This window comes from Cydia fagiglandana, chromosome 21, assembly GCF_963556715.1.
Source record: "Cydia fagiglandana chromosome 21, ilCydFagi1.1, whole genome shotgun sequence".
Lineage (NCBI taxonomy): Eukaryota > Metazoa > Arthropoda > Insecta > Lepidoptera > Tortricidae > Cydia > Cydia fagiglandana.
Window position 1 is genome coordinate 15,277,456 of NC_085952.1, and position 20,052 is coordinate 15,297,507.

At 40.6% G+C, this 20,052-nt stretch overlaps 2 protein-coding genes across 3 annotated transcripts in view; one reads left to right on the forward strand and one right to left on the reverse strand.

The window, feature by feature from the left end:
• LOC134675239 (nucleoplasmin-like protein) overlaps positions 1 to 20,052 on the forward strand; it is a 201,149-nt gene that overhangs the window by 17,875 nt on the left and 163,222 nt on the right. The window lies entirely within an intron of this gene.
• Positions 1,486 to 3,242, reverse strand: LOC134675143 (uncharacterized). The gene is made up of 2 exons (XM_063533305.1): positions 3,014 to 3,242; positions 1,486 to 2,932 (listed from the first exon to the last, which is right to left on the reverse strand). The coding sequence occupies exons 1-2, from the start codon at positions 3,123 to 3,125 to the stop codon at positions 1,509 to 1,511; spliced, it is 1,536 nt and encodes a 511-aa protein (XP_063389375.1). The 5' UTR covers positions 3,126 to 3,242; the 3' UTR covers positions 1,486 to 1,508.

Here is a 20,052-nt window from a genome sequence, read left to right on the forward strand (position 1 = left end):
AATCAACATTTTGGGAATCCAACATTTTGAGAATTCAACATTTTGAGAATTCAACATTTTGAAACCCAACATTTTGAGAATTCAACATTTCGAGAATTCAACATTTTGAGAATTCAACATTTTGAGATTCAACATTTGGAGAAACCAACATTTTGAGATTCAACATTTAGAGAATTCGACATTTTGAGATTCAACATTATGAGAATCCAACATTTCGAGAATTCAACATTATGAGAATTCAAAATTATGTTCCGGAAGGCTTGGCTGTCATTTTCTGCACAAAAGTATGCCGATTTTTGCGGGGGAGGGGCACGTCAAATGTATGGCTACTTTGTACATGATTTGTACGTAACGTTAGCAATGTCAGATAAACGTCAGTCCACAAAACTTTTCGGTAATAGAGGGGTAAGCTCTTAACCTTTTGGACGCCGTGTCAAACACAAAAGCAGTCACCCAGACGCCACGTCACCGAAGTGTCAAAACTGAAATTGAACTTTATGCATATGCACATAGGTCTATGTTGCTCTGTGGTTTGTGACCGATTAATACGTCTTTGGCGTTGGACCTGCGGTGCGGATATATCGGTAATTGGAGTCCAAAAGGTTAAAGGCGACTCCGGTTATTAAATGCTCTTAAGGGTAAAGCCCTCTGGCGTAACGTCATAGACCAACCGTATGTGCGCACGTGCACAAATAGTTGCATGGGATGGGGTCGGGGCATATGCGACGTGCACCTGGTCGTTGTGAACCTTTGTACCGGGCAACAATGCCTCCAGCCTTTTATTCTGAACGCCTTGTAGGTGTAAACGTCCGATGTTATACGTGAAGGCTCCTCTTCACGTTGGGCCAACGCCAACGAGGGACGCATTTATGCGTTAGAGGGAGCAAGTGATATTGCTATCTCATTCTACCGCATGGCTGCGTCGCTCGTTGGCGTTGGCCCAACGTGAAGAGGAGCCTTGACCTATTTTCATTGAGCATTTTTCCGTTATAACCCCTTGTGCGTGGAGGAATATCTGTCCTAACGTGCTTGGGCCACTTGGACCATCCAGGGATTCCAGGGTTAGCCAATAAAGGCCTGTGCACACTAGGTGCGTGTGCGTAGACGTGCATGTGCGCGTTGTAATATGCAGTTCCTTATGAGAGACCACACACCGCTTGCGTCACGTGTGCGTGCGCAGCTTCAACGTCATACGTTAACCCCGAGCACCGAGACTTACCCTGGATGGCGCAAGTGGCCCTTTGGGAAGGTAAATTGCTTTTTTAGGATTTAAGTACCTGATGGAAGCGGGATAGTGCCAGTAGTGAATACAAAGTTATTTTTGCCGGGGCGTTATTAACCCTTTGACCGCCGAAGACGTCAACTGACGCGCGCGGCTGCAGCCCAATACCAACCTTCGTGTATTCTGACAAGGTTCACGATGAGCCGCAAACGATAGGTGCGGCGTTCTAAGGGTTAAAAAGTTGAAAAATAAGTAGACTGAAATTATTTAAAAGCAAAAATATATTTCATTTTTGACTGATAAGAGCTTGAAGAATTCTGTTTCTCTCCCTCTGTATACAATTTGACTCCTCTACTAGTGCGAGTAGCCTTTCAAACTTTCTATCATTCTCCTTCCTTTCTTGAACATCTTTGGCTGCCCTTGACATCTCCGTGGCATCCTCTTCTCTACTCTCAAACCGAGGGATGCTAGGACTTCCATATATCTGCTCAAAGTACGAAAAGTAAGGCCATTTGATTTGCTGCCCTGGCTCCTTCCGCTCAGCTAGACGGACATAGGTTTGCTTCAGATTACGGAACTTTCTGTCACACTCTTCAGGAGACATACCTAATTTAGGACTAAGTAGCTTCCAAAGGTTCTTTTTTTTAGTAAGTGGATCTCTAAATTTAACTTTATGGTCTACATAGAACTGGAGAAGCTGGGAGATATAGTCCTCTTGATCTGTGTCTGTGGATCTGTGCGGTTCTGAGTGGAAGCTACTGAATAGTGCCTCAAAATCTTTAAAATAGCGCCACTTAGTTGTGTGCCTGCTGGTTTCCATTTTGCTTTTCAATTTTACATATGTGTGCTTTAAGTTTCTAAATTTCCTGTCACAATCTATTGGACTCTCCCCAACCATTGTGGATATCTCTTTCCACAGTTCCTTTTTTTGAAATTTGGGATTTTGAAACTTGTGACTATATTGAGCATAGGCATCCAATAGCTGCTTTGTTTTAAATCTATCCCAGGGCTTGAGAATAGGATTGTAATTGTAAAAAATTCTTTCAAAGAAGTGCTGGTAAGGCCATTTCTTGACAAATTTTCCAATTTTTTCTCTGCTCCGTTCTAGCCAGGTCAAGTAGGTCCTTTTTAAGTTTTTAAATTTATGGTAACAGCTATACTCTGTGGAACCTATTTGGATAGCTATTTCTTTCCAGATATCTTTCTGAAGAATGTCTGGGTTCCGAAACCTGTGTAGATTCTCTATGTATAGACTCAGCAGCCTCCTTATTTTTAAGTCCTCCCAGGGTTCTAATAATGTGGGGCTCTTGTATTCCTTGTAAATCTCGTCACAGAGGTTGAAATGGACCCATTTAATGTGCCTGCCCATCTTTTTCTCCTTCAATAGCCTTATGTAAGTTCTCCTTAGGTTCCTATACTTCTTGTAGCACTCTTCTGCAGTGGTGCCAATGGTAGCAGCAATGTTGTCCCAGAGCGCCCTCTCCTTGGCGCCGCTGGTGCTACTGAGCTTGTTCTCTAGACACAGTGTGAGCAGGAGCATTATCTTGTTCCTATCCCAGAAGTTGTCTTCCACCTTTTGTTTGTCAACTTCAGGTTCACAGGCCTCGGGCAACTCTTGTGGAGCTGGTGCTGTAGGTACTTCATTAATTTGTATATATTGTCTGTTGTTTTCACTCGTGCTCACTATGTACCTTGCCTCTTGTGCAGTTACTAAAATCAGACATCAAAAATCAAGACACTTGAAATTCCATAAAAAAGGGCAATGTTTGAATTAGTAATACATATACTTACTCTGTGTAGGGTTTTGGATAGTAAAGTTGTTGCTACTAAATATAACGTTGCTCTGGTCCTCTCTGAATAATAACCAGTAGCTTTGATTTTGGTTTTGTGCATTTACATCCATTTTCCATAGAAAATAGTAAACCAAATAAGAATAATAACCTCAGCAAACACTAAACAATTGTCAACTTAATCTAAAAATGTATTTTTAAATAATGTGAATACGAGCAAGAGATTGTTTATAATATTTTGATTTGACATCAAAATATATATCATATAAATCAGTCAATCTGATGACTTTTGAAGAATATTAGAATACGTTTAACTAGACATATTTTTGTTCGTGTTGACCATGAAGCTATATTTAAAGTGGAGGACGCTGTCACGTTTTTTGCCATACCAAATTGAACCCTATCACTGAGTTGGAAAGGTGTTCGTAGACTAGAAAATACGGTCTACTTGAGATAGCAAAACCCATATTTTAGTGGTAAGTTGTAGTTAGCTTGTAAGTTGCGGACTTAATTTGCAGTACCTTTACAGGGTACATTACATATAGTCCGGGAGCCGGCTGCATGAAACAAACCTCATCAAAAAATAGAATATACCTACCCTGTAGAGGTACCTGACATTTAGTAGATTCCAACGCACTTGGTCGGCCTAGGCTTAACCTGGCAGATTTTGTACAAATGGCAAAAACGTTGGACAAAAATTCATCAAAAAAAACCTCATCGAAAAATAGAATGAAACTTGTATGGTAGGATACCTGACCTTGAGGACAGTAAAAAAAAAGTGGTCGGCCTCACCTTAGCCTGGCAGTTTTTGCAGTCCGACCAGATTTATTGGGTCACGTGAGAGCTACAATTTACCTCATCGAAAAATAGAATGAAACAAACGGATTATAATAGCTAAAATAAGCCTGTCGACGTATGTCTTGGTCGGCCTCACTTTAACCTGGCAGTTTTTGCAGTCCGACCAGATTTATAAAAAAATCATCAAAAATTTTTTATCGAAAAATCGTATGAAACTTGTATGGTACGATAGCTGCCTTTGAGAACAGTAAAAAAAAAAGTGGTCGGCGAAATCCTGTGTTGGCAGGTTCCTGTGTCCGACCAATTTTGTGGTACCACGTAAGAGCTACAATTTACCTCATCGAAAAATAGAATGAAACAAACGGATTATAATAGCTAAAATAAGCCTGTTGACGTATGTCTTGGTCGGCCTCACCTTAACCTGGCAGTTTTTGCAGTCCGACCAAATTTATAAAAAAAACATCAAAAAATTTTTATCGAAAAATCGTATGAAACTTGTATGGTAGGACCTTGAGGACAGTAAAAAAAAAGTGGTCGGTTAAATCCTTTGTTGGCAGGTTCCTGTGTCCGACCAATTTTGTGGTACCACGTGAGAGCTACAATTTACCTCAACGAAAAATAGAATGAAACAAACGGATAATAATAGCTAAAATAAGCCTGTTGACGTAGGTCTTGGTTAGCCTCACCTTAACCTGACAGTTTTTGCAGTCCGACCAAATTTATAAAAAAATCATCAAAATTTTTTTATCGAAAAATCGTATGAAAATTGTATGGTAAGATAGCTGCCTTTGAGGACAGTAAAAAAAAAGTGGTCGGCCAAATCCTTTGTTGGCAGGTTCCTGTGTCCGACCAATTTTGTGGTACCACGTGAGAGCTACAATTTACCTCATCGAAAAATAGAATGAAACAAACGGATTATAATAGCTTAAATAAGCCTGTTGACGTATGTCTTGGTCGGCCTCACCTTAACCTGGCAGTTTTTGCAGTCCGGCCAAATTTATAAAAAAATTATCAAAAAAATTTTTATCGAAAAATCGTGTGAAACTTGTATGGTACGATAGCTGCCTTTGAGGACAGTAATAAAAAAGTGGTTGGCCAAATCCTGTGTTGGCAGGTTCCTGTGTCCGACCAATTTTGTGGTACCACGTGAGAGCTACAATTTACCTCATCGAAAAATAGAATGAAACAAACGGATTATAATACCTAAAATAAACCTGTTGACGTATGGCTTGGTCGGCCTCACCGTAGCCTGGCAGTTTTTGCAGTCCGACCAAATTTGTGATACCACGTGACAGCTAGAATAGGACCACACATCTGCCGTGCTAACAACATATGCAGTAATCGCAGTTGAAATGTCATGCAATTGTTTATCTTATTCTCTTTGAATAAGTTCTTTATTTAAACGATGATTTTCATGCAAGTACTGCAAATGCAATAAGCAGGGCAGACATGCTGTATTCCATACGCATCATGACTTTGTGTACCTATCTGATGGGCGGGCGTATATGAAACGCCTTCTTGTACGTGCAGGTGGTCCAGGTATACACCAAAGCTTAGTTTTCAATCGAACACTTGTAATATAAGAGGAAAAACTGCACGTGATCCTTCCAAAATTTAAATAAATGGTAAAATGTTCCTCCACGATGTTCTCAACGGGCATCTAGACTGCGTTGGATTGCTGTCACAGTTAGGGCTCCGCGCTCCCACGCGCCGAACTCGTCACACCACACTATTCCATATTCCCTGTCATCGTACCAATTATGGCAAAAATTCTATTCTATTAAATTCTGAGTAGAATCGCACGTACCTATAATAAATCGTTCCAAAACATTGACCCTTTCTTCTCCTCCAGACGTGTTTTCAAATCACAAATTGCAAAGCAACTTTCCTGGTAGTCACGCACTATCACACCCACTTACACACATACACCCACCCACACACACACACACACACACACACACACACACACACACACACACACACACACACACACACACGAACACATAAATTCCAATAAATGCATACAAACTAATAGATTCGCTCGTTTATGTAGGTACTGTATGTATTTTCATTTTACTATTTTTTATTTATTGTTTACGCAAAATTAGAGCTATACCTACTATTTTAGGATTTTTTTTCCAGTTTACAGTTATTATTAATTTTTTCTCTTTTTCCTTGTACCTTAAAGACTTACAAATTAAGTTATATTTACGATTCTTGTACAGCACAAGTTACAAGTCTACCCACAGATGATTTTTTATTATGTATAAATTACAGGAAGTTCTGTTATTGGCTATGCTATAAGTTCTCATGTTTTTTGTGTTGAACTTCTCAATAAATATAAATAAATAAAAATACACAAGATAACCTCACATATATTAAGTGATTATCTTATTGTTATTTCTTCGACTCGCAAAGGCGTTATGTGTCCTTCAAACCATTTGATCTTATACATTTCATCTCTTAATGTCCAGCCACAATGTGTTGCATCAAATTTGATGCAAGTGGATTCTGCCGCACACTGCCACATTGAATTTATGAAAGCCGCCCGTAACAAGCCATACGTCAACTGAACAGGGTTATTTTAGCTATTATAATCCGTTTGTTTCATTCTATTTTTCGATGAGGTAAATTGTAGCTCTCACGTGGTACCACAAAATTGGTCGGACACAGGAACCTGCAAACACAGGATTTGGCCGACCATTTTTTTATTACTGTCCTCAAAGGCAGCTATCGTACCATACAAGTTTCATACGATTTTTCGATAAAAAATTTTTGATGATTTTTTCATAAATTTGGTCGGACTGCAAAAACTGCCAGGTTAAGGTGAGGCCGACCAAGACATACGTCAACAGGCTTATTTTAGCTATTATAATCCGTTTGTTTCATTCTATTTTTCGATGAGGTAAATTGTAGCTCTCACGTGGTACCACAAAATTGGTCGGACACAGGAACCTGCAAACACAGGATTTGGCCGACCATTTTTTTATTACTGTCCTCAAAGGCAGCTATCGTACCATACAAGTTTCATACGATTTTTCGATAAAAAAAATTTGATGATTTTTTCATAAATTTGGTCGGACTGCAAAAACTGCCAGGTTAAGGTGAGGCCGACCAAGACATACGTCAACAGGCTTATTTTAGCTATTATAATCCGTTTGTTTCATTCTATTTTTCGATGAGGTAAATTGTAGCTCTCACGTGGTACCACAAAATTGGTCGGACACAGGAACCTGCAAACACAGGATTTGGCCGACCATTTTTTTTTACTGTCCTCAAAGACAGCTATCGTACCATACAAGTTTCATACGATTTATCGATAAAAATTTTTTGATGATTTTTTTATAAATCTGGTCGGACTGCAAAAACTGCCAGGTTAAGGTGAGGCCGACCAAGACATACGTCAACAAGCTTATTTAAGCTATTATAATCCGTTTGTTTCATTCTATTTTTCGATGAGGTAAATTGTAGCTCTCACGTGGTACCACAAAATTGGTCGGACACAGGAACCTGCAAACACAGGATTTGGCCGACCATTTTTTTTTACTGTCCTCAAAGGCAGCTATCGTACCATACAAGTTTCATACGATTTATCGATAGCAAATTTTTGATGATTTTTTTATAAATCTGGTCGGACTGCAAAAACTGCCAGGTTAAGGTGAGGCCGACCAAGACATACGTCAACAGGCTTATTTTAGCTATTATAATCCGTTTGTTTCATTCTATTTTTCGATGAGGTAAATTGTAGCTCTCACGTGACCCAATAAATCTGGTCGGACTGCAAAAACTGCCAGGCTAAGGTGAGGCCGACCACTTTTTTTTTACTGTCCTCAAGGTCAGGTATCCTACCATACAAGTTTCATTCTATTTTTCGATGAGGTTTTTTTTGATGAATTTTTGACCAACGTTTTTGCCATTTGTACAAAATCTGCCAGGTTAAGCCTAGGCCGACCAAGTGCGTTGGAATCTACTAAATGTCAGGTACCTCTACAGGGTAGGTATATTCTATTTTTTGATGAGGTTTGTTTCATGCAGCCGGCTCCCGGACTAATAGCTTGTTGATCATTCTAATGTAAGACCACAGATTATATAATGGTTCTAACGAACAAATACTTATCTCTCAAACAAAACGCAAATACCTACCGCAAGGGCCCAACGTTTTCTGTTCTCTTTCACGGCGCAGCAACTAGTATCATTTCTCTCTCCTCGCTCTTTCAAAAATGCCGTATGTCAACCATACTGTTGACAAGATGGACTTCAAATCAAGTGTTGCCTTTTGTGATGCGCCCAGGCTGTGTATGTGTGCGTAAAGCGTATATGTGTGCTCTTTTATTTAGGGATGTGAAAAGTCGATTTTAATCATGTTATATATCGATAAACGCTACACAGCGGAACGAAATAGCGATTAATTGAAGCTTCAATATCTTCGTTAAACATAAACATAATTGAAATGCTAATGGATAATGAATATATTATAATATAATAATATAATTCAATTATTGCGGGACACCTATTTTAGGAGGTATTTATGTATTTTAATTAAATATCTGAACTTTCCCTTGGTTCGCTGCTGGGGCGTGACTATAAAATTGTGATCTGATAACCACAATAAAGAATAAAAGCGTTTTTGTTCATTTTACGTACCGTTAAACCTTTGAAGTAAAATTAAAATTGCAAGAAATGTCGATAGTTTATCGATATGACTTTATCGACATGGCTACAGCAGAGTGGGCCTCATTGTTAATCGTACACTAAACAAAAGTGGCAACAGTGACAGCTCGCTGAGACACCCTCTCTATATATTATAAGTCTATGACTACCGTTTTGATACCTACACAAAAATACAATGGAGTGACCTTCAACGCGCCGCTCCCTGCACCGCGAGCACCGGAACAACGCTAGAGTTGCTGACGCTTAGAAATGATAAATAAATACCTACTTAAACAGCGGAGTGAAATAAAAGGAAAGCTAAATCTTAAATTTTATTATACCTAATATTCCAATTATGCTTTAGTGTTTACGAAATAGTCATTTTAAAAGGTCATATGTCCAGAGGCGTAACTAGGGGGGGGGTTGGAGGGGGCACGTGCCCCGGGCGCCGTCCAAGGGGGGGGCGCCAAAATGGGAAAATGACTACCTCTCCGCCTTGCCAAAAGGCAGCAGGGAAACTTTTGTCAGTCGTATTTACAATACCACCACTGTGAAGTGTGAAATGCGGATGGTATTCTGGCCCACAGCGCAAAAGAGAAAGCCGATCTTTTAGGTACTCTTTTTGCCTCGAACTCGACCTTGAAAGACGACGGGAGCGCCCTACTGCCCACCATCCCGCAGTGCGAATACTCTATGCCAGAAACTTCTATCAAGCAGAGGGATATTCGGTGGGAGTTGCTATGCTTTCGTTTTATAAGGCAAGCGGGCCGAGTGCTTCAGAGTTGTGTCCTGTGCTAGCGCGTCTTTTCCGTTAGGGGTCTCCTGTCAAAGCTACCATCTTATGGACTGTCCAAGAGACTACCTATGCAAATAGATCGCTAGCCCTTTGTCCGGCAGGCGCATATGAGCCGTAGTAGACAGAACCTGGCCGCGTAGCCAAGATGCCAATCGCTTACGCTCTGTAGCGATCGAAACGCAACTGTCACTGTCACTCTAATAAGGAAGAGTGATAGAGAGACATAATGCTTTTCGTTGTCGAAGCGATAGCGATTGTAACCTTGGCTAGGCCGGCTGCTCCAATAGCTGCTGCTGCTGCATATCTGTGACATGTTGTCTATCGACGACATTCATCGATATGCGGACGACAGTACTACACAGGGATGGCTAAAAAATAATTACATTCCCGTTGCCAGGGAGGTTTTGGGATTATACTGAGCAACTTTTACTACGGGACCAACCCCGAAATCGCAAAAAAAGTTTACCCTCCCATAGAAAATGGACCAGCCAAAATGTAGGAAACAGCCAAATTTTATTCGCGACTTAGGGGTTGGACTCATAGTAAAAGTTGCTCAGTATAATCCCAATACCTCCATGGCAACGGAAATGCAGTTATTTATTAGCCACCCTGTATACAGGCTGGTCCAAACCTTGACGCCCAAAAAAATCCTCGTCGTGGGTTATCAGAATATACCCCATGTACGAGTATGTTAGCCGATTTTTCGTAGTTTTCGAGACATTTAACTTTTGTTAAGAAATTCTGTGGTGAAGCTTTGCTTTGCTTTTATGCCTTCTAATAATTGTTCGTGGTATTTGCACTGATAACATGAAATAGCGATGGGGAAGTGACCCCATAAAATAATAGTAGAAATAACAAAAGAGGATTTTTTAATGAATTACTAATTTGGAAGCTTTCCACCTCAGTTCCTTTGACCGGCTTAGGGTCTAGCAGTTTATAAAATAACCAAAAGTCCTTGAAATCGCTTGTATTTTTTATTTATATAGGTAAGGGCAACATCTAAGCTTGACATGCTTGAACGTAAAACTTTGTCTTTTTTTCCCAACTCAGCCAAGTGAGGATGCTGATTTTTTTTAGCAACTGCGCCGTTTGTCAAGTATTATGTTAAAAAAAAACATTTAAAAAAGTTCAATAGTTTTTTTTATTAAATTAATTGCTTCACCCGGAATTTCTTAACAAAAGTTAAAAGTAATAAAAATCATAACTTGAAACTACGAAAAGTCGGCTAACATACATACCTATTCTAATATCCCACGGCGTGAGCAATGTAAAAAAAAATTTTGAACGTCAAGATTTGGATCACCCTGTATAACACATGCCGTGCCAACATCACTCGGTCTGTGATACTAGAATGTCGTGAAAAACCTGTGTCAGGTATCGAGAGCATTCTATCCAGAGTTTCGGTGTGGGATCGGGACAATTTAGTCCAATTCAATCCCACCAAGACTCAATTTTGCGCCTTTACCGCTAAGAAAACCTCATTTTTTTTCAAGGCACAACCCTTCCCATGTCAGGGAGTATTGGGAGCCTCGATCGGTGTTGACATCTCCATCAGTGACGTCCAATAATTTCGTAGCCACCTTGCTGGGTAGGCTGCGCTCGTATCCAAACTCGGTGTGCTCAATAAAGGGAGGCGATACTTTACTCTGGGGTAGACTGATCACATATATTGAGTACTGCTGTCACCTTTGGACAGGAGCACCTGGATGCCACCTTGGACCCTTCAAATCGCGCGATGTATCTATGACTAGTCTACGATCCCAAACTCACAAGCGATATTGAACCTTTATGTCTAAGGAGATCTCTAAAAAAGATGTTTATAAGTTTTAAAATGGTCGGCAACGCGCATGTAACACCCCTGGAGTGTAGACGTGACCATCACCGATGTACTAAAAAAACATAGGTACACTGTATTTGTCTAAATTAAAAGCAAACTTTAATTAGCAAAAAGTAACCCTTTTGTTTCGTTAGTTGAATTCGTTTGGGGGAGGGGGGGGGCGCAAATTTGGTGTCTGCCCCGGGCGCCATATTCTCTAGCTACGCCACTGCCTATAAATAAAAAACTGGCTCCAACTCTGTGCCTTGGGGCAGGGTGCCAAGAAGGCTGGCGGCATTGCCGCGCTGGACGGCAATGCCAATGCGTTGCGCAAGGTAGGAGCCAGCCCTCTTGTCACCCGTTGCCTCCATAAGGCGCTTCGCCAGCTCGGCGAATATGCCGTGGGCGCCAGAGCCCCACGGCCCTAGGGTTTCTACCCCAAACGGCTCAAACATGCAGCCAGAATCAATGGCTGCATATTTGCGCCGCTTGAGGTGTTCAGCCGCGTTGGCGGCCGCACCAGCTCTGTTAGATGTTCCTGGAAGATGGGACTGCGCAAGGGTATCCACGCATGTGGCATCCCAAACCAAAGGCCGTCCCATCTTCCAGGGCACGAGGGTCATGTCGTCCGGTCTTTTCCCATCATCGCGAGCCAAACCAGACGGTTCCAGAACCGCCGGCACCCCCGCCGTGACAAGAGCTCGGCGGAGGATGTCGTTTAGGCTCGCGTGTCGTGAAAGACGGCCGACACTTCTCGCACAAGACAGACCGTGGACACCAAAACGCGTCACGTTTGCACCACACTGGCACAGATGAGTAGCCACACAAGCCACCCCCAAGCGCAAACACAAAGAAATCCTGAAGGTGTTCGTAGAGAGAAGTGTGCCCAGGTTCTTTGATGGCAGGGCCTGCAACCATGAGCCTGATTCCCATTTCGTCGCAGCAAGGAGACGAGCGCGCTCTGGGGTGCTGGTATACGTTTCGTACAGATTATTCCGTACCAGCAGACAGAGCGGCTCGTCCCATTGGTGTTGCGAATGGCGAGTGATGGGCAAGTCCGCGTTAGGGCAGGCCGTTTTCCAGCTGTCCATAGCCTCCGGCAGGAAAGGGACGTCCAAATTTATAAGGGGGTCAGTTTATAGGATTTTTCGGAACAGTTTTTCAATGTTATGCGCTGATGAAAGAAAAGCCGGAAGAGCGACAGCAGAAGTTTGTCGTATCCCAACACCACCGTGCCTGATGGGCAGGGAGGCTTGGGACCACTGAGAGTTGTCAAAGGTAATATTAAAAATGGACGATACTGTAAGTTTTATTTCTTGGTCTAATATTTCCAAAAGGTTGGGATATTTCCAAAAATGACTACAACGCAGGACATAAGTAAATTTGGGGACAAACAAACAAAATTTAATTATTGTGTAGGCCATATGAGGGTTAATTGTGAGCAAAGATATCAGAACCTTACTCCGAATAAAGCACTTAAAGAATATAAGAAGGTATTTAATTTCAGTAGTATATTGATATAAATACTACCACAATGGTATATTTTTAACATTGGCAACATGTGCGAGTGAGACACCGCGACCCACCTTTGCTATCTCAAGTGGACCGTTTTCTCTAGTCTGGTACGAACGTCTTTCTGGCTCGGTGATAAAGTTCAATTTACTATGGCAAAAAAAGTGACAGTGCAGTCCATCTTATAAGTTCATGATGTCAATTTAATAAGCCGGATAGGTACATTGACCAAAAAGCGTGTCCACATGAGAAGTCAAACTAAAGCCCTGCATCTCGTTCTAATTAGGGTGACCATAAGGCTATGTATGTGGGATATTAGGATAACATGGAATATATTGATTATTGGATTTAAATGTAGCCACCCTCATAGTCACCCTTAAGCCCCCTCCAGACTATGCGTGTGAATCGCGGGCGAAGCCGCGAACGCGAGTGTGGAGTCGATTTCGCTGTCTGCGAAAATCGACGCCACACTCGCGTTCGCGGCTTCGCGCCGCGAGTCGCGCACGAGTGTGGAGGAGGCTTTATGAGTTTTACAATGTTGTCTCGTATTTTAATCGTAAAAATGTAATAATTGTGGCTTACTGCTGTTATTCCACAATTAGCAAAGCTTTTACTCCCACAACCTTTAACACAACATTTCTACACCTTTGTTTATTTATTTATCGTATGGCGGTTACACACTGGATAAAAAATATACAAATACACTCAGCGTCAAAAAAATCGCACATCTTAACTTTTTTCTTTCAAGCGGTTTTAAACCTTATATTATATAAGGCAAGATAAGACTATGGGGCCTTATTTGAAAGGTTATGAAATCCTCTATTAATAAAGGCATAAAATGGACGATCTACCCCATAAAAAAGAAAATTTTCAGGAAAAACGAATCGAAGTGTAATATTCAGGTTAAAATTGCAACGAATAAAATCACTACAAAATCAACAGATACAGAAAAAACAAACTTAAAACCTAGTGCTGCTTCCTCTTGCCCTCCGAGTAGCTTCCATGTGATCAGTCATGACTGTCATGAGAACCACGATGCGTTTTTGAGGAAAGTTGTTCCACTCCTCTGTAATGGCATTTTGAAGCCTGTCGAGAGTGGCAGGAGGAGGATCAGGCGACCAAACCCGCCGGTTTAGCTGATCCTAGTGATGTTCGATTGGGTTCAGGTCAGGGCTCCTTGCTGGTCACTCCATTACGGTGATCCCAACCTTCCACAGTTAGTCTCACACAAACAACGCAGTGTGACAGCGGGCGCCGTCATGCATAAACTGGAAGTTGGGTCCAACAAAACCATCATATGGCATCACATGCTCCTCCAAGAACACCGTTATGTAACGCCGAGCAGTCAGGGATCCCTGGCTGTGACCACCTTCAATGCGGGAAATGAACAGGAGATCAGCTTACTCGTCGATCGAAATGCCGCCCCAGAACATGCGAGATTCGTCCCCTTAGCAGACGGTTTCTTCAGTGCAGGCTTACGTAAATTGCTCTCCCTGCCTCCTTTACACCCCCCTGCACCTGTCGTTGGTGTAAAAGCACACCCTCGTCCCGTCGGAAAAGAGGAGATTCCTCTATTGTTCAAACGTCCAATCTTCGTGCAGTCGGCAAAATTGCCTCCTGGCTAGTCGATGCTATTGCTTTAATTGGGGGCCTGTAGCAGCTCTACGGGGCAACATCCTCTTCTCTTCCGGCTTTGTTCTGATCTTAGAGATGCTTACTGCTGTTTTTTGAGCTGCTTGAAGCTGCTGCTGCAGCTCAACAGCCTCGGAGAAACGGTTCTGCAAAGAGTTCGATACAATGTACCGGTTGTCTTTAGCGGAAGAGCAGTGTTGTCTTCCAGGTCCAGGCCTCCTGATGTAACCACCAGTCACCTGAAACCCCAGCAAGACTCGACGGACTCGGACACCGCTTATGTTAAATCTTTCAGCAACTTCTTACTGCCATAGTCTTGTTTGCAGCAGTGCCATCTCATGAGCTGCTCCTTCTGGCCTGGTAGCCATGTCCAAGGGCTTTTTCTTGCTGTAACGGTTCATTAGTAACCTCAGTGACCTCTGGAGAGCGAATAAACCATAACTAACCTTTACCCTCCATTTTATACCCGTCCCGGATTGCACAGCAACGGACCGATTAAAATTGGATCTCGGCCTTTTTTTAAACAAAACGCCTATGTTCGGCGATGGTTGTTTTTACGGATAATGACGATTTATCTTTTTAAAGTTCATTAATTGCGCTTTCAAATGATACCAATATTGACAGGGTACAATGCATTAGATAAGAGCTATATTTGCTTGAAACGAATTTTTGGTGAGGTGCGATTTTTTTGACGCCGAGTGTATTACAGGAATATCTACTTCTGCACCATTAAAAAAAATTGCATTCACGTGCTTTGAAAACATGATGTCATCAAGTTGGAGATACCAATTAATATTCAAAGTAACTACAATGTCTACCATGCTTATATTAATGTTCTTTTTTGTGTTGTGCACTTGCTTGGTTTAATTAGTTAATAATATTGAAACAATTATTTAAAAGATATCAGAACTGTAATCGGAATATACCAGTAATCTATTGCTTTCATAGGTAGTACAATTTAGGTCTTACCAGGCCTATGGAACTCTCCGCGCGAGCTCGGATTTTTCACGGTAGAAAAGCAAGCCACACGCGCTCACGTACGCACGTCACCGCGCGCCGCACTGTCACTTTTTACGATAGTTACAAGCTACGTAGTACGTAGTTACGTACCTACCTAATATTGAACTTCTTGAATTAAACATGTATTTTAATATTGAACTTCTTTAATTAAATTTGAAATAGGTAGCAAATTTTTAATTTATTTTGGTAAATGTTTATTTTAACGACAGTAAGTTAACTTTACACCGGAAAGTGCCTACCTACTCATTTTTGCTCTGGTTAACTTATAACTAATTACCTGTATTCATGGGGTTTCAATTATTTTTCTTTATTGTGTAACATTAATCTCTATCTGGTTTTAAATTACACGAAGTTTTAAAACTAATTCTTGCTGGGATTATTGCGCGGTTTATAAAACGGCGTAAACACTGCGGTTACTGAAGGGACATATGCAGTGGCGTAGCTAGAGAATATGGCGCCCGGGGCAGACACCAAATTTGCGCCCCCCCCCTCCCCCAAACGAATTCAACTAACGAAACAAAAGGGTTACTTTTTGCTAATTAAAGTTTACTTTTAATTTAGACAAATACAGTGTACCTATGTTTTTTTAGTACATCGGTGATGGTCACGTCTACACTCCAGGGGTGTTACATACGCGTTGCCGACCATTTTAAAACTTATAAACATCTTTTTTAGAGATCTCCTTAGACATAAAGGTTCAATATCGCTTGTGAGTTTGGGATCGTAGACTAGTCATAGATACATCGCGCGATTTGAAGGGTCCAAGGTGGCATCCAGGTGCTCCTGTCCAAAGGTGACAGCAGTACTCAATATATGTGATCAGTCTACCCCAGAGTAAAGTATCGCCTCCCTTTATTGAGCACACCGAGTTTGGATACGAGCGCAGCCTACCCAGCAAGGTGGCTACGAAATTATTGGACGTCACTGATGGAGATGTCAACACCGATCGAGGCTCCCAATACTCCCTGACATGGGAAGGGTTGTGCCTTGAAAAAAAATGAGGTTTTCTTAGCGGTAAAGGCGCAAAATTGAGTCTTGGTGGGATTGAATTGGACTAAATTGTCCCGATCCCACACCGAAACTCTGGATAGAATGCTCTCGATACCTGACACAGGTTTTTCACGACATTCTAGTATCACAGACCGAGTGATGTTGGCACGGCATGTGTTATACAGGGTGATCCAAATCTTGACGTTCAAAATTTTTTTTTACATTGCTCACGCCGTGGGATATTAGAATAGGTATGTATGTTAGCCGACTTTTCGTAGTTTCAAGTTATGATTTTTATTACTTTTAACTTTTGTTAAGAAATTCCGGGTGAAGCAATTAATTTAATAAAAAAAACTATTGAACTTTTTTAAATGTTTTTTTTTAACATAATACTTGACAAACGGCGCAGTTGCTAAAAAAAATCAGCATCCTCACTTGGCTGAGTTGGGAAAAAAAGACAAAGTTTTACGTTCAAGCATGTCAAGCTTAGATGTTGCCCTTACCTATATAAATAAAAAATACAAGCGATTTCAAGGACTTTTGGTTATTTTATAAACTGCTAGACCCTAAGCCGGTCAAAGGAACTGAGGTGGAAAGCTTCCAAATTAGTAATTCATTAAAAAATCCTCTTTTGTTATTTCTACTATTATTTTATGGGGTCACTTCCCCATCGCTATTTCATGTTATCAGTGCAAATACCACGAACAATTATTAGAAGGCATAAAAGCAAAGCAAAGCTTCACCACAGAATTTCTTAACAAAAGTTAAATGTCTCGAAAACTACGAAAAATCGGCTAACATACTCGTACATGGGGTATATTCTGATAACCCACGACGAGGATTTTTTTGGGCGTCAAGGTTTGGACCAGCCTGTATACAGGGTGGCTAATAAATAACTGCATTTCCGTTGCCATGGAGGTATTGGGATTATACTGAGCAACTTTTACTATGAGTCCAACCCCTAAGTCGCGAATAAAATTTGGCTGTTTCCTACATTTTGGCTGGTCCATTTTCTATGGGAGGGTAAACTTTTTTTGCGATTTCGGGGTTGGTCCCGTAGTAAAAGTTGCTCAGTATAATCCCAAAACCTCCCTGGCAACGGGAATGTAATTATTTTTTAGCCATCCCTGTGTAGTACTGTCGTCCGCATATCGATGAATGTCGTCGATAGACAACATGTCACAGATATGCAGCAGCAGCAGCTATTGGAGCAGCCGGCCTAGCCAAGGTTACAATCGCTATCGCTTCGACAACGAAAAGCATTATGTCTCTCTATCACTCTTCCTTATTAGAGTGACAGTGACAGTTGCGTTTCGATCGCTACAGAGCGTAAGCGATTGGCATCTTGGCTACGCGGCCAGGTTCTGTCTACTACGGCTCATATGCGCCTGCCGGACAAAGGGCTAGCGATCTATTTGCATAGGTAGTCACTTGGACAGTCCATAAGATGGTAGCTTTGACAGGAGACCCCTAACGGAAAAGACGCGCTAGCACAGGACACAACTCTGAAGCACTCGGCCCGGTGTACTTTCGTTTCGGCCAAATACATTTCGCCAAATTTCACTTCCCAACAAACTTATCGCAATAGTTTCATTTCCCAAAGGAACCTTTAGCAAAGTTACACTTCGCATATAATTTATTTGGTCAAATTATCATTTGGCATGATTTTACTTTGTCAAATGTTATTAGGACAAAAACTTATTTAGCAAACGTTTTTTATTGTCTAATATTATATTCCAAAAAGATGTTTGGTCAAAATTGTCACTTCACAAATTTGTCAAATAGGCATCTCTATTTAAAGTACTTTTTGTTATGTTATAATAGGTACGTTAAATTCTACGTAATTTGGGTGGGTTGGGTTAGGTTTGAACTGCGATCCTCATAAAACGGAACCGCTATCAGAAAAGTGGGTTAGGTTAGGTTAGAATTGCGGTCCTTACAGAAACGAAATTCTATGTACTAAAAAAAGGTCATCGAAGTGGATTAATTAATTTAATAAAATAACGAGATGTAAAAAAATTGCATGACATTTTAAACTAAAATGTGGTTTGAATATTGGTGGTTATTTACTATTTTTGGGTTACAATGATTACTTTGGTGTTATTTGCTTTAATAGAATAGCAAGATGTAACAAATTTGGTTGTCATTTTACATTAAAATGGAGTTTTAATTTTAGTGATCATTTACTACATATTTTTGGCAGTAAGAATGTTTTTTTTTTGACGTTACATTTTACTATGTATATGTAATGACCAGTTAAATACTAGACAAATAAAATTCTGCAGCCTCCACTTTATTGGTATGTAAATTGTATGCCATGCAATATTTTGGGACATGTAAGTTATGCTTAATGATACATTTGACTAAATAATATTTGGTAAAATGAAACTTGTCCAAGTAATTATTTGCTAAACAATAACTTGCCAAAAAAGACTATTGCTAACTGAAAATTTGCGATAAGTTGTTTTGCCAAACATTTTTTTGGGAAATGATAATTTGGGAAACATAGTTTGGGATGTGATACTTTGGGAAACGATTTTGGCCCATTCGTTAGTAAACCACTCGGCCCGCTTGCCTTATAAAACGAAAGCATAGCAACTCCCACCGAATATCCCTCTGCTTGATAGAAGTTTCTGGCATAGAGTATTCGCACTGCGGGATGGTGGGCAGTAGGGCGCTCCCGTCGTCTTTCAAGGTCGAGTTCGAGGCAAAAAGAGTACCTAAAAGATCGGCTTTCTCTTTTGCGCTGTGGGCCAGAATACCATCCGCATTTCACACTTCACAGTGGTGGTATTGTAAATACGACTGACAAAAGTTTCCCTGCTGCCTTTTGGCAAGGCGGAGAGGTAGTCATTTTCCCATTTTGGCGCCCCCCCCTTGGACGGCGCCCGGGGCACGTGCCCCCTCCAACCCCCCCCTAGTTACGCCTCTGTTTATAGGTTATTTTAGTTTAGTAGTTATTTTAGTTGTAGATTTATTGTATTGTAGTTTTTAATTTTAGTTTATAATTGTTTTTTTTTTGTTTATATTACATTTTTAAAACGAAATAAATCTCATAGAAACTTGTAAATAATTATGATGTCAACATTATTAATTGATTTAACCAAGCATGTGCACAACAAAAAAGAAACATTAATTTTGGTATGGTAGACAGTGTAGAAACTTTGAATTTTAATTGGTATCCCTAACTTGATGACATGTTAGCAAAACACGTGAATGCAAAATTTCTTAAAAATGGTGAATAAATGTTGCGTTAAAGGTTGTGGGAGTGAAAGAATTTCTAATTGTGGAATATTGTTTCTTGGGGAAGCCACAATTATTATATTTTGCGATAAAAATACAAGACAACATTGTCAAGCTCATTAGGGTGTCTATGATGTCGGCACGATGAGAGTCAGTGTTACACAATTCTTATTACGTACTTAAGTAAGTTTATATAAATAGGTATGTATTTATTTCGGCATGTTTAAATTTGTAAAATGAGAGCCAATATGGAATAAATAATTGCCAATATTGAAATCCAAAGTCCTTAAAATATTACAGACACATTTATGCATTGTTATAATAATAAAAAACACATTGATAATAAAAGAAAAATAGAACTTTATCGTAATTTACTGACTTTTGGGACGATACCAGAAACGTTACTGGGAATACGTTAAGGGTAACCTCTTTGGAAAATTTACTAGGAACGGCACATCACTAGTTTCTTCCATTTCACGACCCTTCTCTTTTCGCACAGATGGCCTAGCACCGTGAACACCGAAGTTTACAAACTACAGGCATCTTTCTCTTTTACTCCTATAAAGTAGTAATTACAGTGACA

Coding starts and splice junctions, on each gene's coding strand:
- LOC134675143 (XM_063533305.1), bottom strand. CDS start 3,125: ATGGATGTAAATGCACAAAACCAAAATCAAAGCTACTGGTTATTATTC. Junction 2,933..3,013: donor TATCCAAAACCCTACACAGA/GTAAGTATATGT, acceptor GTCTGATTTTAG/TAACTGCACAAGAGGCAAGG.